At 59.5% G+C, this 24,211-nt stretch overlaps 1 protein-coding gene across 1 annotated transcript in view; it reads left to right on the forward strand.

Moving 5' to 3' along the window:
* Window positions 1-24,211, forward strand: part of SHANK3 (SH3 and multiple ankyrin repeat domains 3) — a 255,468-nt gene that overhangs the window by 204,098 nt on the left and 27,159 nt on the right. Inside the window, 3 exon segments of the mRNA XM_065749212.1 lie at window positions 11,194-11,270; window positions 16,985-16,990; window positions 23,137-23,261. Coding sequence (XP_065605284.1) covers window positions 11,194-11,270; window positions 16,985-16,990; window positions 23,137-23,261 — 208 coding nt within the window.

Here is a 24,211-nt window from a genome sequence, read left to right on the forward strand (position 1 = left end):
CCCCTACAACATCCCCACAGCATCCCCACAACATCCCCCACAACATCCCCACGACATCCCCACAACATCCCCACGACATCCCCACAACATCCCCCCAGCGTCCCCCCAACGTCCCCCAGCATCCCTTGGCCCTGCCGGTGACATTGCTGTGGATGGGGCTCCCACGGAGTCCTGGGTGGAGGCTGTGGGTGGAACACGGGGTTCTCAGTCATCCACCCAAAGGGTCGGGGTTGGTCTGGGGATCCCGGACGTCATTTCCAAGCTCGGAGAGTCTGTGAACTCACATCTGTCCTTTTTGTGCCGGGTCCTTGCCTTTGCTCACCTCGACCACGTGTCAGGTTACCCCTCGCCCTGTTCTGCTTTGACCGCTGCCCCTCTGGAGCTGAGTCTGCTGGTGGTGCTGAGCCCCCGCTGCCAGCCCCACAGCCCCTGGCCCCACTGCCCATCCCGGTGCTGGGCCCACATGGGCTCAGGGGGTGCTCGAAGGGTGCTGGCCCAGGCTGCTCTGCTGTGATTAGGGAGGGGGTTGCCACTGATTTTGTGGGTTCGGTGCATCCCCTCTGCCTGCAAATCCAAATGCCCGAAGCCTTAAGGCTGTGAGGGACCCATATACCTACATACAACTTCAGGGGGCAGAGGTTTCAGAGTGCTTCTGCCTTCAGGTGCCCGAGTTCGGGTCTCCTGCTCCTGGTCTGGACGCGGTTTGGTTGCGTGGAGGATGTCTGGGTGTTGTTGGGACCTCCATTTCCAGGCTCCTTCTGCTCGCTCTGCCTGCAGTGTTTGCACTGTGCCTCCAGCGCAGTGCCCTCCGACACTCCCCGTCCGTCTCTTTGCTGAGATGGGATAAATCCACGGCGCAGAACTCGGATTTTCTGGGACTTGTTTTTATTATTTATAGATATATGTATTGTTCTTTCCCGAGTACATTTGGGGTGAGACACAGACCTGGAGGTGCCCGAGGCTGTGGGTGGGCCCTAAGCAGCCCGAGGTGGGGGGCACCCAGCCCATGGCAGGGGTGGGGCTGGGGGTCCCTTCGGCCCAATCGTGCTGCGGTTCTGTGACTCGATGATTTTCAGCACGTTCAGTGAGGTCTTATTTGGTTTCTTGATACAGTTGATATCTTCAAGTCCATGCAGAGCATCTTGTAGACTCCTCATTCACTCAGTGTTTTGACCACAGAATCACAGAGTCATTCCGGTGGAAATGACCTCTGAGATCCCCAACCCAACCCCGACCCGTCCCACCGTGCCCACTGGCCGTGTCCCCACGTGCCACATCCCCACGGCCCTGGGACACCCCCACGGACGGGGACTCCCCACTGCCCTGGGCAGCTGTGCCAGTGCTGAGCGCTCTTTGGAGCACAGATCGTTCCCCATCTCCAAGCTGACCCTCCGCAGCGCTCCGTCAGCCCATCCCCTCTCGTCCTATCCCTGGTTAATTCCCCACAAGTTGCCCGCTTGGTGCGTTGAAATGAAGTGCAACCAGCACTGAAAATATCCTGAACACCGTCGTCCGTATCTGAGCTGGGAAGGTGCTGCTCTTCATCGAGAGGCTTTCTCACTTCCTGCAGCATTTGGTCTTCAGAGTTTCTCTGGAGCTCAGCCCACGTTTCATCCAGGGCTGAACCGTGTGGGCTTTGGGTGCGAAACTGAAACTGCGTCTGAAGTGCTCCTGAACAGTGCTGGGGGGGTCTGATCCCAAGCATCGCATCCTGAACGTGATCTCAAACGTCACAACCTGAGTGTGATCCCAGTACTGCATCCTGAACGTGGTCCTGAGCCACACATCCCGAATGTGATCCCAATACTGCATCCTGAACGTGGTCCTGAGCCACACATCCCGAATGTGATCCCAAAGGATGCATCCTGAACGTGGTCCTGAACCACACATCCCGAATGTGATCCCAGTACTGCATCCTGAACATGGTCCTGAGCCACACATCCTGAATGTGATCCCAGTACTGCATCCTGAACGTGGTCCTGAGCCACACATCCCGAATGTGATCCCAGTACTGCATCCTGAACATGGTCCTGAGCCACACATCCCGAATGTGATCCCAATACTGCATCCTGAACGTGGTCCTGAGCCACACATCCCGAATGTGATCCCAGTACTGCATCCTGAACATGGTCCTGAGCCACACATCCCGAATGTGATCCCAATACTGCATCCTGAACGTGGTCCTGAGCCACACATCCCGAATGTGATCCCAATACTGCATCCTGAACGTGGTCCTGAGCCACACATCCCGAATGTGATCCCAGTACTGCATCCTGAACGTGGTCCTGAGCCACACATCCCGAATGTGATCCCAAAGGACGCATCCTTCCTCGGGTTTTGCATTGCTCTGGAGGATGCTGTGTGTGTGGAAGGGGGTTTCTTCTGGGGGAAGAGCTGCTTCCCGTGTGTCAGATGGCTTTTGACGTCGTTCGTAATCAGTTCCTCGATGAGCTCCTCCTGCCTGAGTTGAACAGCCGTTAATCAGGGCCTCGGGATGAGTTGTGAGCTCAGCGAGGTTCCCCTTCAGCCCCTTCCCCACTTCCCACTGTCCTCCACTCCCCGGGGCACACGCTGTGCCCTGGTGGTTTCTGGCAGAAGCTGAAGTGTTTGGTGTGCAAGTCTAAGGGTGATGGGAGATCCCCTAAAGCGTCTCCAGGTGGGAGGTGAGTGGGCAGGGAAGGAGGCCTCGTGCCACCCCACGCTCAACCACGCGGGACGGGTCTGTGGGGGCCCACTTGTGCTCTCCCAGCCAATCATCCATCTCCATCACACTCCATCATCCATCTCCATCACGCTCCACCATCCATCTCCATCACACTCCATCATCCATCTCCATCACGCTCCACCATCCATCTCCATCACACTCCACCATCCATCTCCATCACACTCCACCATCCATCTCCATCACGCTCCACCATCCATCTCCATCACGCTCCACCATCCATCTCCATCACGCTCCACCATCCATCTCCATCACGCTCCACCATCCATCTCCATCACGCTCCACCATCCATCTCCATCACGCTCCACCATCCATCTCCATCACACTCCACCATCCATCTCCATCACGCTCCACCATCCATCTCCATCACGCTCCATCATCCATCTCCATCACGCTCCACCATCCATCTCCATCACACTCCACCATCTCAATCACACTCCACCATCCATCTCCACACTCCACCATCCATCTCCATCACACTCCACCATCCATCTCCACACTCCACCATCCATCTCCATCACACTCCACCATCCATCTCCACACTCTACCATCCATCTCCATCACACTCCACCATCCATCTCCATCACGCTCCACCATCCATCTCCATCACACTCCACCATCTCCATCACGCTCCACCATCCATCTCCATCACACTCCACCATCCATCTCCACACTCCACCATCCATCTCCATCACACTCCACCATCCATCTCCACACTCCACCATCCATCTCCATCACACTCCACCATCCATCTCCACACTCTACCATCCATCTCCATCACACTCCACCATCCATCTCCATCACGCTCCACCATCCATCTCCATCACACTCCACCATCTCCATCACGCTCCACCATCCATCTCCATCACACTCCACCATCCATCTCCATCACGCTCCACCATCCATCTCCATCACACTCCACCATCCATCTCCACACTCCACCATCCATCTCCATCACACTCCACCATCCAGCTCCATCACGCTCCATCCTCCGGCTCCACCTGGGTCTGTTTCTTCTCATCCCATCACGTGGGAGAAACGAGAGGAGCCCAACCCCACTGTGCTGCAGCCCCTCTGAGGTCGCTGTAGAGCAGACAGCGTCCTCCTGACCTCCCAGGCGTCCCCTTGGCCCCGCTGCTGCCCCACGTGCAGCATCTCCTCCTCCTCCTCCTCCTCCTCCTGCTCCCCGTCCCGGAGGACGTGACTCACATCGCGGCTGTGGGTGTTGTCCCGTGGGCACGGGGCTGTCCCTGGGAGCGGTGCAGATGTGTGCAGCCCCGGAGCCAGCGGTGCCGTTCCCCTGACGAGGTGTGGGCGGTCTCTGCATGGCGGGGTGAATCAGCCCCATTGACTTCACCCAGCAGCTCCATTGATTGTCAGAGCAGCCGTGCACGGCTCGCGCTGCCTTCCGCAGCCCACGTCCTGCGTGGTGCCCACCGTGCTGCGGGGAGGGGCAGGAGGGCTCAGTCGGGTTTTGGTGGCATTTCTGCTCGTCCCTCTCTGGTCTGCCCGGTCTGAACTGCTGCCCAGAGCCTGGGGCCGCCTGTGCCTTCTGCTTGCCATCCCGCCCAGCCCTTCTCCATCCCTGCTCTCCGTGGGCCCCGCACTCTGCCCTCCTCCTCCCATACTTTTCAGACCATCTCTCCAGCAGCACACAAGCCCAACGTGTGGACGTGGCCATGGGCACGTGGCTAGTGGGCACGGTGGGGGTGGCTTTGGGGTTGGACTTGGGCTCAGGGAGCTCTTTTCCACCCGGACGGTTGCGTGACTCAGTGAGGGCGTTGAGCTGTCCCCAGGGCAGACCCCCCTTTAAATCACAGCTCACACATCCACTCGCGGTGAGAAATGTCCCTTCCCCACCCTGGGAGCAGTCGGTGGTTCTGTGTTTCCCAACCACTTTCGGTCAACTCCACCAGACCCAGATAACGGAGAAAGAAAAGCCCCCGGACCCAATCCCTCCGTCTGCTCTTTGTTCGCTGGACGTGGAGCCGATCTTTGCGTTCCCAGGGTGACTGGAGCTAGCTGCTGCACGGCCGTAGAGGGCTGCGGGGATGGGGGTCCGGAGCCCCTCCCGATGGGGGTGGGCTGGGGGCCCCGGGGCTGACACTTGAGGATGGGGCGGGGGGAGGGGGGGGGGCACCTCGGTGCTGTGACCTGAAGAGCAGCAGCCAAGTGGACGGTGCCCAGCGGGTAAGGATGGGTGGCAGCATCCGAACACTGCAAGGCAGGAGGATCCACGCCGACGTGGGGAGGTCTCTGTGCCGTGGGGGTGGCATTGCTGTGCACAGAGGTGGGGGATCTCCATCTCTGCAGGGGTCCGAGCCCCCCCAGGACGCAGCTGCTGGGGGGGGCCGGGTTGGGCAGGGGGAGATGGGGAGGTCCCTTCCAGCCCCACGGCTCTGGGTTCTGTGACGTTCACGTCACGAAAGCATCGCGCCACGATCTTCCTCCATCTTTCCCCCGTGTTTTAAAATTAGAATAACTTCTCGCTGCGACTTATTTCTTGAACGTTCCTATTTTTATTTAGGCGAAAAAATAAAAACCAGAATGAGTCACTGATGTTGCTGTTTGGGCACGAGACCATCTCCGGGCTCTGGTGGCACCGCTGCTGCGTTGGCTCTTGGTGCCCCCCCCCCCCCAACCCCCCCGGTGTGGCCGTCTCCCCCACAAATCTGGGTAACAGAAATCGGCGCCTTTTCGTTCCCTTTTTGTACGAGATCCATCTACAGAAGTAATTCGGAGGGGGTGGAAAGGATGAGAGACTTCTGCAGAACATCTTCTGGGGAGAGCAGCAGCGGGCCGGGCTCCCCGAAAGGCGGCTGTGGTCGGGGGGGGTGGGGGGGCTGCGCCTATGGGGGCAGCAGCTCTGCCCCGGGAGCCCTGTGTTCACCTCCATCACCTGTGTCAGCCGTGTGGTTCTGGGAAGGGTTATAGGTTCGGGGTTTTATCATGGATCTCTCATTTTCTCGTTGGCAGAATGATCCCAGTTGGATGAGCTGAGGACGGAGCCCCACGGCTCGGTGAAGGAAAAATCACCATTTAAGGCAGAGACGTTTTGTTTCCCTTTCTTTGTGCGCCCCGCGCGCTCGTAGGGGCGGTGTGGGGTCTCCCGCAGAGCTTGGTGTGTGCGGTGGGAAGGCAGCGGTGGCCCCGGGACGTCGGACGCCCTGGGATTGCTCCTGGGCGGTGCTGATGGCTCAGGGAGAGCTGAGGATGTGGGACCGTCCCCAGCGGTGCCCAAGGTCACGGGTGGGGCCCTGGGACCCGACCTGGTGGGAGGCACCCAGCCCACGGCGGGGGTGGGGCTGGGGGCTCTCTACCAGCCCAACCGTTCTGTGGCTCTGTGATCTTTAAGGACCCTTCCAACCCCACCATTCTGTGGCTCTGTGATCTTTAAGGACCCTTCCAACCCGACTGTTTTATGGTTCTGTGTGATCCTTAAGGACCCTTCCAACCCAACCGTTCTGTGGCTCTGTGTGATCTTTAAGGACCCTTCCAACCCAACCATTCTATGGCTCTATGGTCTTTAAGGACCCTTCCAACCCAACCGTTCTGTGGTTCTCTGATTTTTAAGGACATTTCCAACCCCACCATTCTATGGCTCTGTGTGATCTTTAAGGACCCTTCCAACCCAACCATTCTATGTCTCTGTGGTCTTTAAGGACCCTTCCAACCCAACTGTTCTATGGTTCTGTGATCTTTAAGGACCCTTCCAAACCCACCATTCTATGGTTCTTTGGAATCTTTAAGGACCCTTCCAACCCCACCATTCTGTGGCTCTGTGATCTTTAAGGACCCTTCCAACCCCATCATTCTATGGTTCTGTGTGATCTTTAAGGACCCTTCCAACCCCACCATGCTGTGGCTCTGTGTGATCTTTAAGGACCCTTCCAACCCCACCATTCTGTGGATCTGTGTGATCTTTAAGGACCCTTCCAACCCAACTGTTCTATGGTTCTGTGATCTTTAAGGACCCTTCCAACCCAACCATCCTGTGGCTCTGTGATCTTTAAGGACCCTTCCAACCCAACCGTTCTGTGGTTCTCTGATTTTTAAGGACATTTCCAACCCCACCATTCTATGGCTCTGTGTGATCTTTAAGGACCCTTCCAACCCAACTGTTCTATGGTTCTGTGTGATCTTTAAGGACCCTTCCAACCCAACTGTTCTATGGTTCTGTGTGATCTTTAAGGACCCTTCCAACCCAACCGTTCTGTGGCTCTGTGTGATCTTTAAGGACCCTTCCAACCCAACCGTTCTGTGGCTCTGTGTGATCTTTAAGGACCCTTCCAACCCAACCATTCTATGGCTCTATGGTCTTTAAGGACCCTTCCAACCCAACCGTTCTGTGGTTCTCTGATTTTTAAGGACATTTCCAACCCCACCATTCTATGTCTCTGTGGTCTTTAAGGACCCTTCTGTGGTCTTTAAGGACCCTTCCAACCCCACCATTCTGTGGCTCTGTGATCTTTAAGGACCCTTCCAACCCCACCATTCTATGGTTCTGTGTGATCTTTAAGGACCCTTCCAACCCCACCATGCTGTGGCTCTGTGTGATCTTTAAGGACCCTTCCAACCCAACTGTTCTATGGTTCTGTGATCTTTAAGGACCCTTCCAACCCAACCATCCTGTGGCTCTGTGATCTTAAGGACCCTTCCAACCCAACCGTTCTGTGGTTCTCTGATTTTTAAGGACATTCCAACCCCACCATTCTATGGCTCTGTGTGATCTTTAAGGACCCTTCCAACCAACTGTTCTATGGTTCTGTGTGATCTTTAAGGACCCTTCCAACCCAACTGTTCTATGGTTCTGTGTGATCTTTAAGGACCCTTCCAACCCAACCGTTCTGTGGCTCTGTGTGATCTTTAAGGGACCCTTCCAACCCAACCGTTCTGTGGCTCTGTGTGATCTTTAAGGACCCTTCCAACCCAACCATTCTATGGCTCTATGGTCTTTAAGACCCTTCCAACCCAACCGTTCTGTGGTTCTCTGATTTTTAAGGACATTTCCAACCCCACCATTCTATGGCTCTGTGTGATCTTTAAGGACCCTTCCAACCCAACCATTCTATGTCTCTGTGGTCTTTAGGACCCTTCCAACCCAACTGTTCTATGGTTCTGTGATCTTTAAGGACCCTTCCAAACCCACCATTCTATGGTTCTTTGGAATCTTTAAGGACCCTTCCAACCCCACCATTCTGTGGCTCTGTGATCTTTAAGGACCCTTCCAACCCCATCATTCTATGGTTCTGTGTGATCTTTAAGGACCCTTCCAACCCCACCATGCTGTGGCTCTGTGTGATCTTTAAGGACCCTTCCAACCCCACCATTCTGTGGATCTGTGTGATCTTTAAGGACCCTTCCAACCCAACTGTTCTATGGTTCTGTGATCTTTAAGGACCCTTCCAACCCAACCATCCTGTGGCTCTGTGATCTTTAAGGACCCTTCCAACCCAACCGTTCTGTGGTTCTCTGATTTTTAAGGACATTTCCAACCCCACCATTCTATGGCTCTGTGTGATCTTTAAGGACCCTTCCAACCCAACTGTTCTATGGTTCTGTGTGATCTTTAAGGACCCTTCCAACCCAACTGTTCTATGGTTCTGTGTGATCTTTAAGGACCCTTCCAACCCAACCGTTCTGTGGCTCCTGTGTGATCTTTAAGGACCCTTCCAACCCAACCGTTCTGTGGCTCTGTGTGATCTTTAAGGACCCTTCCAACCCAACCATTCTATGGCTCTATGGTCTTTAAGGACCCTTCCAACCCAAACCGTTCTGTGGTTCTCTGATTTTTAAGGACATTTCCAACCCCACCATTCTATGTCTCTGTGGGTCTTTAAGGACCCTTCCAACCCCACCATTCTGTGGCTCTGTGATCTTTAAGGGACCCTTCCAACCCCACCATTCTATGGTTCTGTGTGATCTTTAAGGACCCTTCCAACCCCACCATGCTGTGGCTCTGTGTGATCTTTAAGGACCCTTCCAACCCCACCATTCTGTGGCTCTGTGTGATCTTTAAGGACCCTTCCAACCCAACTGTTCTATGGTTCTGTGATCTTTAAGGACCCTTCCAACCCCAACCATTCTGTGGCTCTGTGGTCTTTAAGGACCCTTCCAACCCAACTGTTCTATGGTTCTGTGTGATCTTTAAGGACCCTTCCAACCCAACTGTTCTATGGTTCTGTGTGATCTTTAAGGACCCTTCCAACCCAACCGTTCTGTGGCTCTGTGTGATCTTTAAGGACCCTTCCAACCCAACCGTTCTGTGGCTCTGTGTGATCTTTAAGGACCCTTCCAACCCAACCATTCTATGGCTCTGTGGTCTTTAAGACCCTTCCAACCCAACCGTTCTGTGGTTCTCTGATTTTTAAGGACATTTCCAACCCCACCATTCTATGGCTCTGTGTGATCTTTAAGGACCCTTCCAACCAACCATTCTATGTCTCTGTGGTCTTTAAGGACCCTTCCAACCCAACTGTTCTATGGTTCTGTGATCTTTAAGGACCCTTCCAACCCCACCATTCTATGGTTCTTTGGAATCTTTAAGGACCCTTCCAACCCAACTGTTCTATGGTTCTGTGATCTTTAAGGACCCTTCCAACCCCACCATTCTATGGTTCTGTGTGATCTTTAAGGACCCTTCCAACCCCACCATGCTGTGGCTCTGTGTGATCTTTAAGGACCCTTCCAACCCCACCATTCTGTGGCTCTGTGTGATCTTTAAGGACCCTTCCAACCCAACTGTTCTATGGTTCTGTGATCTTTAAGGACCCTTCCAACCCCAACCATTCTGTGGCTCTGTGGTCTTTAAGGACCCTTCCAACCCAACTGTTCTATGGCTCTGTGATCTTTAAGGACTCTTCCAACCCCACCGTTCTATGGTTCTTTGGAATCTTTAAGGACCCTTCCAACCCAACCATTCTGTGGCTCTGTGATCCTTAAGGACCCTTCCAACCTAACCATTCTGTGGCTCTGTGATCTTTAAGGACCCTTCCAACCCAACCCAACCGTTCTGTGTCTTTTTGATCTTTAAGGACCCTTCCAACCCCACCATTCAGTGGTTCTGTCATCTTTCAGCTCATATCCAACCCAACCGTTCTATGGTTCTGTGATCGATAAGGACCTTTCCAACCCAGGACATTCTGTTGTTCTATGGACTTCAAGGACCCCACCACCAGCGCACGTCCAGGACTCGGAAGAGCAGAGCTCGCTGTAGAAGGGAGCATTTATTTTTCTGATGGATGATGCCCGAAATGTCCCAGAGTTACTGTGCAGAGTGAAATAGGGAAGTGCAGAGGTCTCGCATCCCACGTTGGTCGCAGCGGCAGCACTGTCCCGGGTCCTGGGGACGCGGGGGACCTGCAGCCCTCACCCGAATCGCTGCGGGATGGAGGGACGGAGCGGAGTCCTCGGGAGCATTCATGGCAGCATCTCAGCACGCTGGCACCGTGGGCCGCGATTGCCCCGAGCAGCTCTGCCACGGCCACGGGCACTGAGGGGCTGCGCAGTGCACACGCGTTGTGCGCGGCTCGGGGGCGGGCACTGCCGCATGGCGGGGGGCCGACACACGCGTGTGTGTGCGTGTGTGGCTCAAGGGCTTGCACGCGTGTGTGTGTGTGCGGGTCAGGTGTTGGCGCGTGTGTGTGCAGGTCGGAGATGGGAAGGTGTGTGTGGGGTTGGAGCTGGTGCACACACACACGCACGCACACGCGTGTGCAGGTTGGGGCTGTCCCTGCAGCTGTGTGGGGAGGGGGGTGCAGGGCTGCATTCCCACCGTTCCCCTCCCCCACACGGGGAGCTCGGTTGGGTGGGGGGGGTGGGATGACCCCAACACCCTCACCCCCTCCCCCATCAGCGGTTTTTCCATTAGGTGCACAGAGAGTGCCTTTGTGAAAATAGGACAATGCATCGCAGCCCCCCCCCCCCCCCCCCCCCCACCCGGTTCCCAATGACAGACGGTTCCTTAGCAACGCCGGGGGGGCTCGGAGGGAAGATGGGAGCACCGAGATGAGGATATAAACTCCGCCGCTCCCCTCCCGGAGCTCACGGAGGGGCCCCCTCCCTTTGTTTCACATCCCCGCTCTCCGTACGGAGCATCGCCCCGCGGCCGCCCACCACCCCCCCCTCCTCCTCCCCCCCCCCCCCCCCATTTTTTCACCGAGCACCGCGCTCCTCCATCTCCCGGCCGAGGGCACCGGGGAGCCCTGTGGGGAGGGGAAGGGGGGGGGATCGCAGCCCCCCGCATGCGCCCGCAGGTGACCGCGGGGAGCCGGCAGCCCCCCGCCCGCATCCGCCGTTGCGCTCCGACTGCGGGAGCGGGAGGGAGGGAGCGGCCGCTGCCCCGCTCCGCGGCGATGAGACGCTCCGTGGGAAGAGGGCCCCCCCGCCACCGGCACGAGGACCCCCGCCGCCGGCAGCATGGTGCTGAGATCTAACCCCAGCGTCATTCTCTTGTGCTCTTTCCTGCCCAGTGACTACATCATCGAGGAGAAGACGGCGGTGCTGCAGAAGAGGGAGCATGAGGGATTCGGGTTTGTGTTGCGCGGGGGCCAAAGGTAAGCGGGGGGCTGCGGGCTGGGGCTGGGCGGTGGGGGGTGGGGGGCAGCCGTGGGGCTGCGGCAGCGCTCGGCTCTGCGTGCCCCGGTGTCCTCCTGGTGCGTTTGTAACCGTGCATTGCACGAGGGCTGCCTGCTGTGCACGGGGTGCAGCATTGGTAACCGTGCATTGCACGAGGGCTGCACGGGGTGCAGCATCCACAAGTGTGCGTTGCACGAGGGCTGCACGGGGTGCAGCATCCATAAGTGTGCATTGCACGAGGGCTGCATGGGGTGCAGCATCCATAAGTGTGCGTTGCACGAGGGCTGCACGGGGTGCAGCATCCACAAGTGTGCGTTGCACGAGGGCTGCACGGGGTGCAGCATCCATAAGTGTGCATTGCACTAGGGCTGCACGAGGTGCAGCATTGGTAACTGTGCATTGCACGAGGGCTGCACGGGGTGCAGCATCCATAAGTGTGCATTGCACGAGGGCTGCCCGCCGTGCACGGGGTGCAGCTGCATCCATAAGCGTGCGTTGCACGAGGGCTGCACGGGGTGCAGCATCCATAAGCGTGCATTGCACAAGGGCTGCATGGGGTGCAGCATCCATAAGCGTGCATTGCACGAGGGCTGCACGGGGTGCAGCATCCACAAGTGTGCATTGCACGAGGGCTGCCCGCCGTGCACGGGGTGCAGCATCCATAAGCGTGCATTGCACGAGGGCTGCACGGGGTGCAGCATCCACAAGTGTGCATTGCACGAGGGCTGCCCGCCGTGCACGGGGTGCAGCTGCAGCTTCGGGTGCTCCGTGTGCAGCGCCTGTGTCGGCCGTGGTTTTGCGGCTGTTGCTTTTTTTTTTTTGCGCGTGAAGTTTTGCACCGTTCCGTGGATCCTCGTGGGAGTGGGGGGGGGGGGGGGGGGGGGGGGGTATCGGGGGAGGGGGCTCAGCCCCAGCGCGGGTCGGGGGGTGCACCCCTGCAGTGCCGCTGCCGCGGTGGCTCCCGATGCACGGACGGGTTTGGGCTGCGAATCCCTCCGGCTCTGACGGGGATGCGCTCAGCCCCGCGGCTGGGGGCTCGGCTGAGGCCGGGGGGCTCCGAGGTACGGCGCCGTGGGGGTGGGCTGCTACCCCACGGGGGTGGGGGCGTGGGGGGGGGGAGGAAGGGGGGGGGGGAGAGCATCCCCTGCGGCCGAGAGCTGCGGTTGGGGGACGCGGTCGGGATGCCGGAGCTGGATTCGCGCTGCCGAGGCCGGCGGTGCTCGGCGGGGACGCGGTCCCCGTGCGTGTGCGTGTGCGTGTGCCATCCGTGTGTGTCCGTGCGCCGTGCGAAACTTCAGCGCTCAAAATGGCATCCGTTCCTTTGCCGATCGGACTCGCGGCGATGAGGTCAGGACGGGCACGGGGGAGATTTCCTCCTGTGTCCGTCTTTTTGTTTTTGAGGGCTCTGCGTCTTCCTTTGTGTGCCAGGGACAGAGGGGAGGGCGGGGGATGGGCAGCGCGGGATGTGGGGCTGCTGGACAGTCCACAGTGGGACTGAGTGGGGTCGCCCCACATCCCCCAGCGCTTTGGGTTTATAGCCGGGGCCGTCTGTCTCCGCCCCGCTTCGTTTGGGTAACAAAGCTGTGCTGTGTCTCCGTGGTGGGAGAAGGGGGGGGAGCACAGGGAAGGAGCCCCTGCAGGGGAAGGAGCAGTGAAGTGAGGCACAGACATCCCTGGAGGAGCCGCACTCAGTGCTGCAGAGGGTGGGGAGAGCCCTGCACAGCCTGGGGGCTGGGATCGCCCATAGGGGTGGCACGGCCCTGGTGTGGGAGCCACCCCCTCATTGCATCTCATCCCGTCCCAGCCCATCCAATCCCATCTCTTTCAACCCCATCCCATTCCTTCCCATCCTATCCTGTCTCATGCAATCCCATCCCATCTTGTTCCATCCAATTCCTTCCATTCTGTCCCATCCCATCCCTTTCTTTCCCATCCCATCCCATGCCATCCCACCCTATCTCATCCTTCCAACCCCATCCTGTCCATCCCATCCCATTCCTTCCCTTCCCATCCCATCTCATCCAATCCCATCCCACCCCCTCCTGTCCCGTCCCGTTCCTTCCCATCCCATCTCATCCAATCTCATCCTGACTGATCCCATCCATCTCATCCCATCTCATTCCTTTCCATCCCATCCCATCCCACCCCATCCCATCCTGTGGCATCCCATCCCATCCCATTCCTTTCCTTCCATCCATCCCATCCCATCCCATCCCATCCCATCCCATCCCATCCCGTCCCGTCCCATCCCATCCCATCCCATCCCACCTCATCCCATCCCATCCCACCCCACCTCATCCCATCCCACCCCATCCCATCCCATTCCTTTCCATCCTATCCCATTCCTTTCCACCCCACCTCATCCCATCCCATCCCATCCATCCCATCCCAACCCATCCCATTCCATCCAATCCCATCCCATCCCTTTCCATCCCATCCCATCCCATTCCTTTCCATCCCATCCCATTCCTTTCCATCCCATCCCATCCCGTCCCATCCCATCCCATCCCGTCCCGTCCCGTCCCATCCCATCCCATCCCTCCCCATCCCATCCCATCCCATCCCGTCCCGTCCCGTTCCCGTCCCATCCTGTCCGTCCCATCCCGTCCCATCCCATCCCGTCCGTCCCGTCCCGTCCCGTCCCGTCCCGTCCCATACCATCCCATCCCATCCCTTCCCATCCCATCCCATCCCATCCCTTCCCATCCCTTCCCATCCCATCCCATCCATCCCATCCATCTCACTCTACGTCTGTCACACATCTGGAGGAGCTCAGACCCAGGAGCGTTTGCACAGAGGCCGTCCTGGAGTCCGGAGGACTCTGGATGGGGCAGAGCAGGGGCAGCCCCCAAAGTGAGGTGGGGGGCAGTCAGGAACACTGTGGTGTTTCCCAGCCCAGGGACAGCACCGCAGCCCTGCGGGGTGTTCCCTGATGCACACACAAACCACCCCGGGTGCGGCCCCGGGCTCCCCATCCCCACGCTGCAGCAGAACTTGTGCAGAGTGCTGGGAAGTGCCGGGGACAGCGGGGCACAGCGTGCAGCTCCACAGCTCCGGCGGTGGTTGGGTGGGAATGGGAACAGCTCACGGATGGCTTCGGTGCAGAGGAGGAGTGCTGGGACACTTGGTGACCCTCGGATGAGGATGGGTTGGGGCCGGAGGACGGGTTGGGATTGGAGGATGGGTTCGGATTGGAGTGAGTTGGGAGTGGAGGATGGCTTGGGATTGGAGGATGGGTTGGAGCGGAGATGGGTTGGGAGTGGAGGACGGGTTGGGAGTGGAGTGAGTGGGAGTGGAGGATGAGTTGGGACTGGAGTGAGTTGGGAGTGGAGGATGAGTTGGGATTGGAGGATGGGTTTGGATTGGAGGATGGGTTGTGATTGGAGTGAGTTGGGAGTGGAGGATGGGTTGGGATTGGAGGATGGGTTGGGATTGGAGGATGGGTTGGGATTGGAGTGAGTTGGGAGTGGAGGATGGGTTGGGATTGGAGGATGGGTTGGGATTGGAGGATGAGTTGGGACTGGAGGATGAGTTGGGACTGGAGGATGGGTTGGGAGTGGAGGATGGATTGGGATTGGAGGATGGGTTGGGATTGGAGGATGAGTTGGGACTGGAGGATGAGTTGGGACTGGAGGATGGGTTGGGAGTGGAGGATGAGTTGGGAGTGGAGGATGGGTTGGGATTGGAGGATGGGTTGGGAGTGGAGGATGAATTGGGATTGGAGGATGGGTTGGGATTGGAGGATGAGTTGGGAGTGGAGGATGGGTTTGAAGCACTTCAGACTCCACCTGTGTTGTTAGGGGCGCTGTCTCTGTCCGGTCCGGTGTGGCACTGGGCTCAGTGCAGCCTGCACACACTAACACTGCTAGGACAGATCCTACACGCCAGCCCCAGGAACTTAAAATCCCCGGAGGTGTAAAATGAACCTCGGTAGCTCCTCTCCGCCAAACACCCGCCCTCAGCTGCCCACTGCCCACTGTCCTTAACTTTTACTTCCTTCCTGGGAAGACACTTAGAGATGAAGCATCTCCCGACCTCGCTCTGTCCCGCTGGCTGTGGCCAGGAGATGGCATTGAGGAGGACCTGGCTCCAGGGTGGGCTCTGCACCGGGCTCATGGGAGACACCCCAAGATTGGGTTTGGTGGGAGCACCGGGAGCATATGGGTGTCTTCACTGCCGAGGGTGCAGCCAGCTGTGAGCATTGAGCATCGCACTGCTTCCCCGTCCTGCTGGTGCTGGGGCTCTGATAAGTGACCAGCAGGAATCTGGGGGGTGGGCTCCTCGGTGTTGGAGGGTCTGCAGCACAGTGCTGTGGGGAGTGGGATGGGGCAGTGCAGAGCAGAGGGGCTCAGGGAGAGCTCAGCGCTCTCTGCCACTGCTGAAAGGAGCACGGAGTGAAGTAGGGCTCGGTCTCTATCCCCAGGGAACGGCGATCGTCCCCGTCCATGGGGGTGTCCCAGGGCCGTGGGGATGTGGCACATGGGGACACGGCCAGTGGGGATGGGTTGGGGTTGGGTTGGGGTTGGGTTGGGGTTGGGTTGGGGATGGGTTGGGGTTGGGTTGGGGTTGGGTTGGGGATGGGTTGGGGTTGGGTTGGGGTTGGGTTGGGGTTGGGTTGGGGTTGGGTTGGGGATGGGTTGGGGATGGGTTGGGATGGGTTGGGGTTGGGTTGGGGATGGGTTGGGGTTGGGTTGGGGATGGGTTGGGGTTGGGTTGGGGTTGGGTTGGGGTTGGGTTGGGGATGGGTTGGGGTTGGGTTGGGGTTGGGTTGGGGATGGGTTGGGGTTGGGTTGGGGTTGGGTTGGGGATGGGTTGGGGATGGGTTGGGATGGGTTGGGGTTGGGTTGGGGTTGGGTTGGGGTTGGGTTGGGGTTGGGTTGGGATGGGTTGGGGTTGGGTTGGGGTTGGGTTGGGGTTGGGTTGGGGTTGGGTTGGGGATGGGTTGGGGTTGAGTTGGGGATGGGTTGGGGTTGGGTTAGGGTTGGGTTGGGGTTGGGTTGGGGATAGGTTGGGGTTGGGTTGGAGTTGGGTTGGGGATGGGTTGGGGATGGGTTGGGGTTGGGTTGGGGTTGGGTTGGGGATGGGTTGGGGTTGGGTTGGGGATGGGTTGGGGTTGGGTTGGGGTTGGGTTGGGGTTGGGTTGGGGATGGGTTGGGGATCCCAGAGCTCTTTTCCAACCTCAACTACTTTGTGATTCTATGAAATGGCCAAACTTTCAGTGACAGGGAACACCGGGGACCTTTTGGGGTCACCCATCAGCATTCTGTGGGGGACACTGGGTAAGGCCAACGTTGGGTCACGGTACTGGAGTGAGCTCAGATGTAGTAGTACTGGGATGAATGGGAAAAAATAAAAACAGTGAGAGGAGGATTGTTCATTTGGGAGGAAACCAGGGCTGCAAGGAGTGGTGTCAGGAGGCGGGAGAAATAGCGAGGGACATGGGTGGTGGTAGTGGGACTGTGTGACAGCGTCAGCAGCACTGTGCTCCATCAGCACATGGCAGACAGACGCTGTGAGCTGGATCTGTGCTTCTGTCTGTCCCGCGTGCCCAGCCCGTCCCTTGTCCTGGCTGCAGAGCTGTCCTGCAGGTGGGTCTGCTCCGGGCCTGCTGCTTTGGGGTTCCTGGGGTTGGCTCCTCGTGGCGGTCGTGGGCTGGAGAGCTCCTCCAGGGCGGAGCGGTGGCAGCAGAGGGTGCTCAGTGAGGGCAGAGGAGGGGACCGTGGTGGTTACAGACGGTTCGGTCCCGCTGCGGGGCCCGGCAGAGCTGTGGGGAAGAGCTCTGGGAGGTGCTGAAAAACACCTGAAGACAGTGCCGTCATGGGTCACCACCAGCACGAGTTCATGGGCTCTCTGCAGCCCCTCATGGCCCTGCAGCCCCTCCTGGCCCTACAGCCCCTCATGGCCCTGCAGCCCCTCCTGGCCCTACAGCTCCTCCTGGCCCTGCAGCCCCTCACGGCCCTGCAGCCCCTCACGGCCCTACAGCCCCTCACGGCCCTACAGCCCCTCATGGCCCTACAGCCCCTCATGGCCCTACAGCCCCTCACGGCCCTACAGCCCCTCACAGCCCTACAGCCCCTCACGGCCCTACAGCCCCTCACGGCCCTACAGCCCCTCACGGCCCTACAGCCCCTCATGGCCCTACAGCCCCTCATGGCCCTACAGCTCCTCATGGCCCTACAGCTCCTCATGGCCCTACAGCCCCTCCTGGCCCTACAGCCCCTCCTGGCCCTACAGCCCCTCATGGCCCTACAGCCGCTCATGGCCCTACAGCTCCTCATGGCCCTACAGCTCCTCATGGCCCTACAGCCCCTCCTGGCCCTACAGCCCCTCCTGGCCCTACAGCCCCTCATGGCCCTACAGCCGCTCATGGCCCTACAGCTCCTCGTGGCCCTACAGCCCCTCGTGGCCCTACAGCCCCTCGTGGCCCTACAGCCCCTCGTGGCCCTACAGCCGCTCATGGCCCTACAGCCCCTCACGGCCCTACAGCTCCTCACGGCCCTACAGCCCCTCACGGCCCTACAGCCCCTCACGGCCCTACAGCCCCTCACGGCCCTACATCCCCTCACGGCCCTACAGCCCCTCATGGCCCTACAGCCCCTCACGGCCCTACAGCCCCTCACGGCCCTACAGCCCCTCATGGCCCTACAGCCCCTCCTGGCCCTACAGCCCCTCACGGCCCTACAGCTCCTCCTGGCCCTACAGCCCCTCCTGGCCCTACAGCCCCTCCTGGCCCTACAGCCCCTCATGGCCCTACAGCCCCTCGTGGCCCTACAGCCCCTCGTGGCCCTACAGCCCCTCATGGCCCACATTTCCTGTCCTTTAATAGAGCTTTTCTAGTTCCCATGACCAAGTGCAGTGTCTTCAGGCAGTAACAGAGAACCGCTGGGCACGGCTGTGACCTGAGGATGCTTTCCTGCTCACCGCTGCAGGGCTCGGCTGGCCCTGAGCGCACTGCACCCGATGGCACGCATCGGTGCCGGCAGAGCTCGCAGCCCATGCTGCATCTGCTGCCCTCGTGCAACCCATGCACAGCACGGCGGGTAACGCTGGTTGCAGGGACGTTTGTTCCAGATCAGTTTTACCTGCGCTCCTCACCAGCTTATGTTTTCGGTTGGCGGTGAGACGTCACCTCCTTGCTCTGCCCCTCGGAGCCGTGGCTGCGGGTGCCGGTGCCATGGAGCAGTGCTGACCCCCAGCTCTGGGCTGCACGGCTCCGTCCTCCCCGGGGACCACGGCTCCCCGTCGGCCGTCACAGGACTTCCTCACCGATCATCTGCTGAGCGGTCACAAATCCCTGCAGGGAGGTGGGAGGCAAATGGATGAGGCCAGGCTCCCCAGACCTGGCCAGCTGCCTGGGAGGCCCTCCCCGTGCTGACCAACCTGGGCTGCGTTGGGTAAGGAGGCCCAGGGATGCGGTGCAGCCACGGGAAGAGTGACCCTGGGTGCTGCACTGCGGGGGGATTGGACTCCATGACCTCTGGAGGTCCCTTCCAACCCCTACGATTCTGTGGTCCTGGAACCCTACTTCTTCCACTGTGCTCTGGAGCGCTGTAGCTGTCAGTGACACTGAAACCCTTCACCCCAAATGCCCCGTGCACAGAGAAAGGGAAATGCGGCCAGGAAATCTCACCTCCTGCCCCACAGCACCCCAAGGAAGGTGCCTCGCTCCTCCTCGGTGCCCTAACCACAGCCCCAGCGCTTTGGGGTGTGTTGTCCCCCCCTCTGTTCTGCAGGAGGTCAGGCGTGCTGCGTGCCCAGCCCGGACACCAGCCGGTCCTGCGGGAGGATGCAGCTCTCCCCTTGAAGCTCTGCTGGCTCATTTGCACCCAGATGAGCAGAGTCTGGAATGTGGGAACGTGATCCTGAGCCCTGGGTGCGGGTGGTCCCACTCTGATGGTTGGGCTGGGGGAGCAGGAGTTTCTGCTGACGAGGACTGGGTGGTTTTGCACCTGTGAGCTGTGGGGAAGCATGCTGGAAGGCAGTGCTGCCGTTCAGGAGACGCGGACAGGCTGAGAGCTGGGCAGCAAGGAGCAGGACGAGGTTTAACAAGAGCAAGTATAGAGTCTTGCACCTGGAGAGGAATAAGCATGTGCACCGGTACGGGTTGGGGATGAGCTGCTGGAGAGGAGCTCTGAGGAGAGGGACCTGGGGGTCCTGGTGGATGACAGGCTGGCCATGAGCACTGTGCCCTGGTGGCCAAGAAGGACAATGGGATCCTGGGCTGCATTAAGGAGAGCGTGGCCAGCAGGTCGAGGGAGGGGATCCTCCGCCTCTGCTGTGCCCTGGTGAGGCCTCACCTGGAGCACCGTGTCCAGTTCTGGGCTCCTCAATACAAAACAGACAGGGATCTGCTGGAAGGAGTGCAGCGGAGGGACACAAAGATGATAAAGGGCGTGGAGCATCTCTTGTGAGGGAAGGCTGAGAGAGCCGGGGCTGTTCAGCCGTGAGAAAAGAAGGCTCAGAGGGGATCCGATCCGCGTCTGTCAATATCTGAGCAGCGGGAGGCGAAGGGACGAGGCCGGACTCTGGGTCCGTAACTCGAGGCCGGACTGGAGGTCGTAACACGTAGCACGGCCAAGGAGGAAATGTTGTGTCCCGTAAAGGCACTGCTGTGTGTCACCTGCCCACGGGGGGAGCGCGGGGGGCACTGACCGGAGCGACCCCGCAGCAGGAGGTGGACGATGCTCCATGAGCGCTTTGGCACAGCTTTAAGAGAGAGATGCCCGTGGTTACAGAGGGATGGGTGCCGTGCCCAGCCCTGACAGCGCTGCTTCCTTACGTTGGTGTGGTCTGCCTCGACTTCAGCAAAGCCTTCCACGCCGAACCCCACAGCATCCTGCTGCTGAAGCTGCAGCGCGAGGGGCGAAAAAAAAGATCGGATTGGAAGGTGTGACTCAAAAGCACTGAAATTCAACCTTGAAACAACGCTGAATTTCCACCAGAACGGGCAAACAAATGGAAGGCCATGGCAAGAAAGTGGCGAGCTCTGGCTTGGGGCTCTTCGCTGACAGCACAGAGATGACATTTTCATTGTGTCTCCAAATCGTGCACAGGAGCGGACCAGGCTCGTTGGAAACTGTGACTGCTTCTGGTCTTGAAATCTACAATGCTCACCACCCCCCGACCTTCTCTCCTTTCTGGACGCTGCTCCAGGGAATGGTGAAAGCAAGACTCGTTGGAGCAGGATGAGGGACAGCAGATGGGGCAGAGCAGTTCCCTGCGGCTGTACAAAGATGCCTGAACGCTTCTAGTCCAACAATTATTTGAAGAATGTGGGGAAGACATAACCTCCCAGCTTAGGCCCCGTAGATGCAGGGGTTCTCATGCCATTGTCACCACAGGGCAGCCTGTGGCGTGGACAGGTACCCCCTGTGCTGGGTACACCCTGTCTCTGGCTGGAGGGCCCAGAGAGTGGTGGTGAACGGGGTTACATCCCGCTGTCACCAGTGGTGTGCCCCAGGGGTCGGTGCTCTTCAGTATCGGTACTGATGACGTGGACGAGGGCACCGAGCGCACCCTCAGTCCGTTGGCAGGTGACCCCACGTGGGCTGGAGGTGTCCATCTGCCTGGGGGCAGCGAGGCCCTACAGAGGGATCGGGACAGGGATCGCTGGGCTGAAGCCAACGGGATGAGGCTCAACACGACCAAGTGCCGGGTCTCTCAGGGGAGACCTCACTGCTCCCTACAACGACCTGAAGGAGGCGGTGCTGAGCTGGGGGTCGGATTCTTCTCTTGCGTAACTGCGACAGCATCAGAGGGAACGGCCTCAAGTTGTGCCAGGAGAGATTGGAGCTGGACGTTATGAAAAGAGTGCTGAGTGCTGGGATGGGCTGCACAGGGAGGTGGTGGGGGAAAAAAGACAGCTCTGTAATTGCGCCAGAAATTCCTGAGTGGGAACTTCGCTGTCGGCTGGGGGCTCCAGATCTGCTGGCTGTGTCTGCGTGGGACTCCCGCGCTGTGCTGTGTGCACTTCCACCCTCACCGTCCCCCTTCCTCCCCGCCCCAGCCAGCTTTACCCCCCCTCAAAGCGTCCTGAAGGTTGGAGAAGAGCTCCGAGATCCCCAACCCAACCCCAGCCCACCCCACCGTGCCCACTGACCTCAAGTGCCACATCCCCACGGCCCCAGGACACCCCCAGGGATGGGGACTGCACGCTGCCCTGGGCAGCTGGCCGTCCAGCATCCTAGGAGGATGAGGAGGGTGCAGATCAGGCAGAGCACGATGGGGATGAGCACATCTCGTTCCCAATGTGTTGGTACTCCTACTGCTGTGGGACGGAGTGATGTGGAGCATCATCTCCTGTTTGTGCAGGCAGGGAGAGCGCGTTGATCAGCATCGGTTTCAGGATGCGACCGTGCAGCTTTGCTGGGTGTTCCTGGACCCGTCGGCCCACCCCAAGCACCTCTGAGGGGCAGAGCAGCTCCAAACTGCAGCCCCATCCCCTCTCCTGTCCCAGGACTGCTGTGGTGTGGAGGGAGGGCTGAGTGATCCCCTGCTTCTGCCCACAGAAGCACTTTGGGATGATGCCTTCTGCCCTTTCCCTGTCCGTGTAAATTAGAGCCTGAATGCGTGGTGATGAGCGACGAATGCACGTGGTGGGGGAAGGGGTGTGGGGCTGCTCCTGCATCCCCTTCTGGTGCTGCTGTTGTACAGCCCCGGGGAGGCTCTTCTCTCAGCGCAGTAACACCTGAACCCAGGCACAAAGGCAGCTCTGTCCCAGCACACAGCCACACAGCCCCAACCCCAGGCAGAGCCACGGCTGGCCCTGCAGCCCGGCCCACCCTCGGTACCGCTGCGGCCCCAGAGCCTGCCCAGGTGCCCTCCTTAACACAGCCACCGTTCCTGAACCCCTACAGAGCCTCATGGCAAAAGATCCCTTCTCCTTCGTCCCCTCACACATCACATCACGCCGTTCTGCTCTCAGGCGGACATCCCCGGTGCAGAACACCTTCCCCCAGTGGGCAGCCGAGCAGGGCGGGTCAGGGCTGGACTGCATCAGTGCCCTCCTGGGCCCAACAGAAGCTGTTTTGGAAGAGCTGTTGCTGTGGGGCAGGGCAGGTTTTGCAGCTGGGGATGTGATTAAAGCGGGCTGACCAAGAGCAGGGCTCCTCGGCTTGAGGCAGGCGTCCATCACAGAGCGGTCTGTGCTCACTGCAGGAGTCCTGGACGCGCCTTCGGTGCAGCCACACCTCGGTGAGGGAGCTCCAGTCCCGGGGTGGGTGCTGTCCTCATGCTGTGTGCGGTGCTGGGAGACGGATGAGGCTGTAGGGCCCTCGTAAGGTGTGAAACAAAACGAATAATGCCGAACGGCAGCGTCAGTTGAGATATTTTACAGAAGGTGTAACTAAAAAGATGGTGGAGACGGGAAGAGACAGTCAAAAGAAAGAGAACTGCTCACGCACGTCCTGGGCTTGCAGTAATGGACTCCAAAGCAGTGATCTCCAACAGGAGACCCACCCCCAGTGGTGGGCGGCCCTTAAATGGGGTCTGGGAGGGATGCAGCCAGGCCCCGCCTCTTCCGGTCACACAGGTGCACTGCCTTCGCCTGTGCTCCATGGCTGACTCAGTGCTTCGGGTGATCCAGCAGTGGTTCAGGCCGTGATCCCCAGTTCCCACACAGACCCCTGTGGCAGCGGGCGTTACTCCGGGCACTGTGTGTTTGTGAGGGGCTCTGGGGCCGTCTCAGGGTCTGAGCTGGGGGATGCCACAGCCGTGCATGCCCAGTTCCTGCGTGAAGCCAAGCGCAGGCCGTGCCTGCACGCTCTTCCGACCCGATGCATGTAGGTTTTTCCGGGCTCCTGCCGCACCCCCTCAGTCCCTGTCTCTGTCTTTTGCAGCTGAAACCCCGATCGAGGAGTTCACCCCGACGCCAGCCTTCCCTGCGCTGCAGTACCTGGAGTCGGTGGATGTGGAAGGCGTTGCGTGGCGAGCGGGGCTGCGCACGGGAGACTTCCTGATCGAGGTGAGCCGGGTGGGACGGAGCCGGGTGGGACGGAGCTGGGTGGGACGGAGCCAGAGCTGGGTGGGACGGAGCTGGGTGGGACAGAGCTGGGTGGGACGGAGCCAGAGCTGGGTGGGACGGAGCCAGGTGGGACAGAGCCGGGTGGGACAGGGCTGGGTGGGACAGAGCTGGGTGGGACAGAGCCGGGTGGGACAGAGCCGGAGCTGGGTGGGATGGAGCTGGGTGGGACGGAGCCGGGTGGGACGGGGCTGACAGCACTGCTGTCCCCCACCGGGCGTTGTGGGCACGGGGTCCTGAGCGCTACTGCAGTGTCCGCTGGTGGATGTGTGGATGAGAACGCGATCTTTGGTGCAGTAATCCAAGAAGCGCGTGCTCTCTGTGCTAGAGAAGGGCTGGCGGGTTGCTTTCTGATGGCTGAATTTCCCGGGAGGTTGGAACCTGGAGGACAGAGCCGCTGGGTGCCGCCCCTGCGGGCACATCGCGGTCGCTTTGTACTGAGCCGTCGCAGCTTTGCCCATTGTGGGGCCTCGGGAGGGAGCAGGTTTGCCAGGTGCCATGCTCTGCCCCGTGGATCTCCTGCTTGGCCCTCTCCCTCCTTGGCAGTCCTGCAGGACGCTCCTGCCCCGCTCTGCCGTGGGGTCGCAGGCACCTGGCCAGGTTTAAAACAAAAGATAAAGCAAGGATTCGAGGTTTGCCGTGTCCTGTGCCCCAGAGCTCGTGGCCCTGGGCAGGGACGGAGCGCTGCGAGGACCACTCCTCGTTTGGGGCTGCTTGGTTTCCCAGCGAGCGCAGCAGGGGCCGCCTTGAAGGATCAATTTGAACGAGAGAGATAATGTGAATTGGTTAACGTGCGTGGGGATTTCCATCGCCGTCGGAGGAAAGTGTGGGAGAAATTGCTGTGGTGCTTGAAAATGAAAGTGGTGTTTGGAGTTCGTGCCAAATGGACACAG

The sequence above is a fragment of the Cyrtonyx montezumae genome, unplaced genomic scaffold, assembly GCF_038088225.1.
Source record: "Cyrtonyx montezumae isolate F1298 unplaced genomic scaffold, pur_monq_1.0 scaffold_59, whole genome shotgun sequence".
NCBI classification, from domain to species: Eukaryota; Metazoa; Chordata; class Aves; order Galliformes; family Odontophoridae; genus Cyrtonyx; species Cyrtonyx montezumae.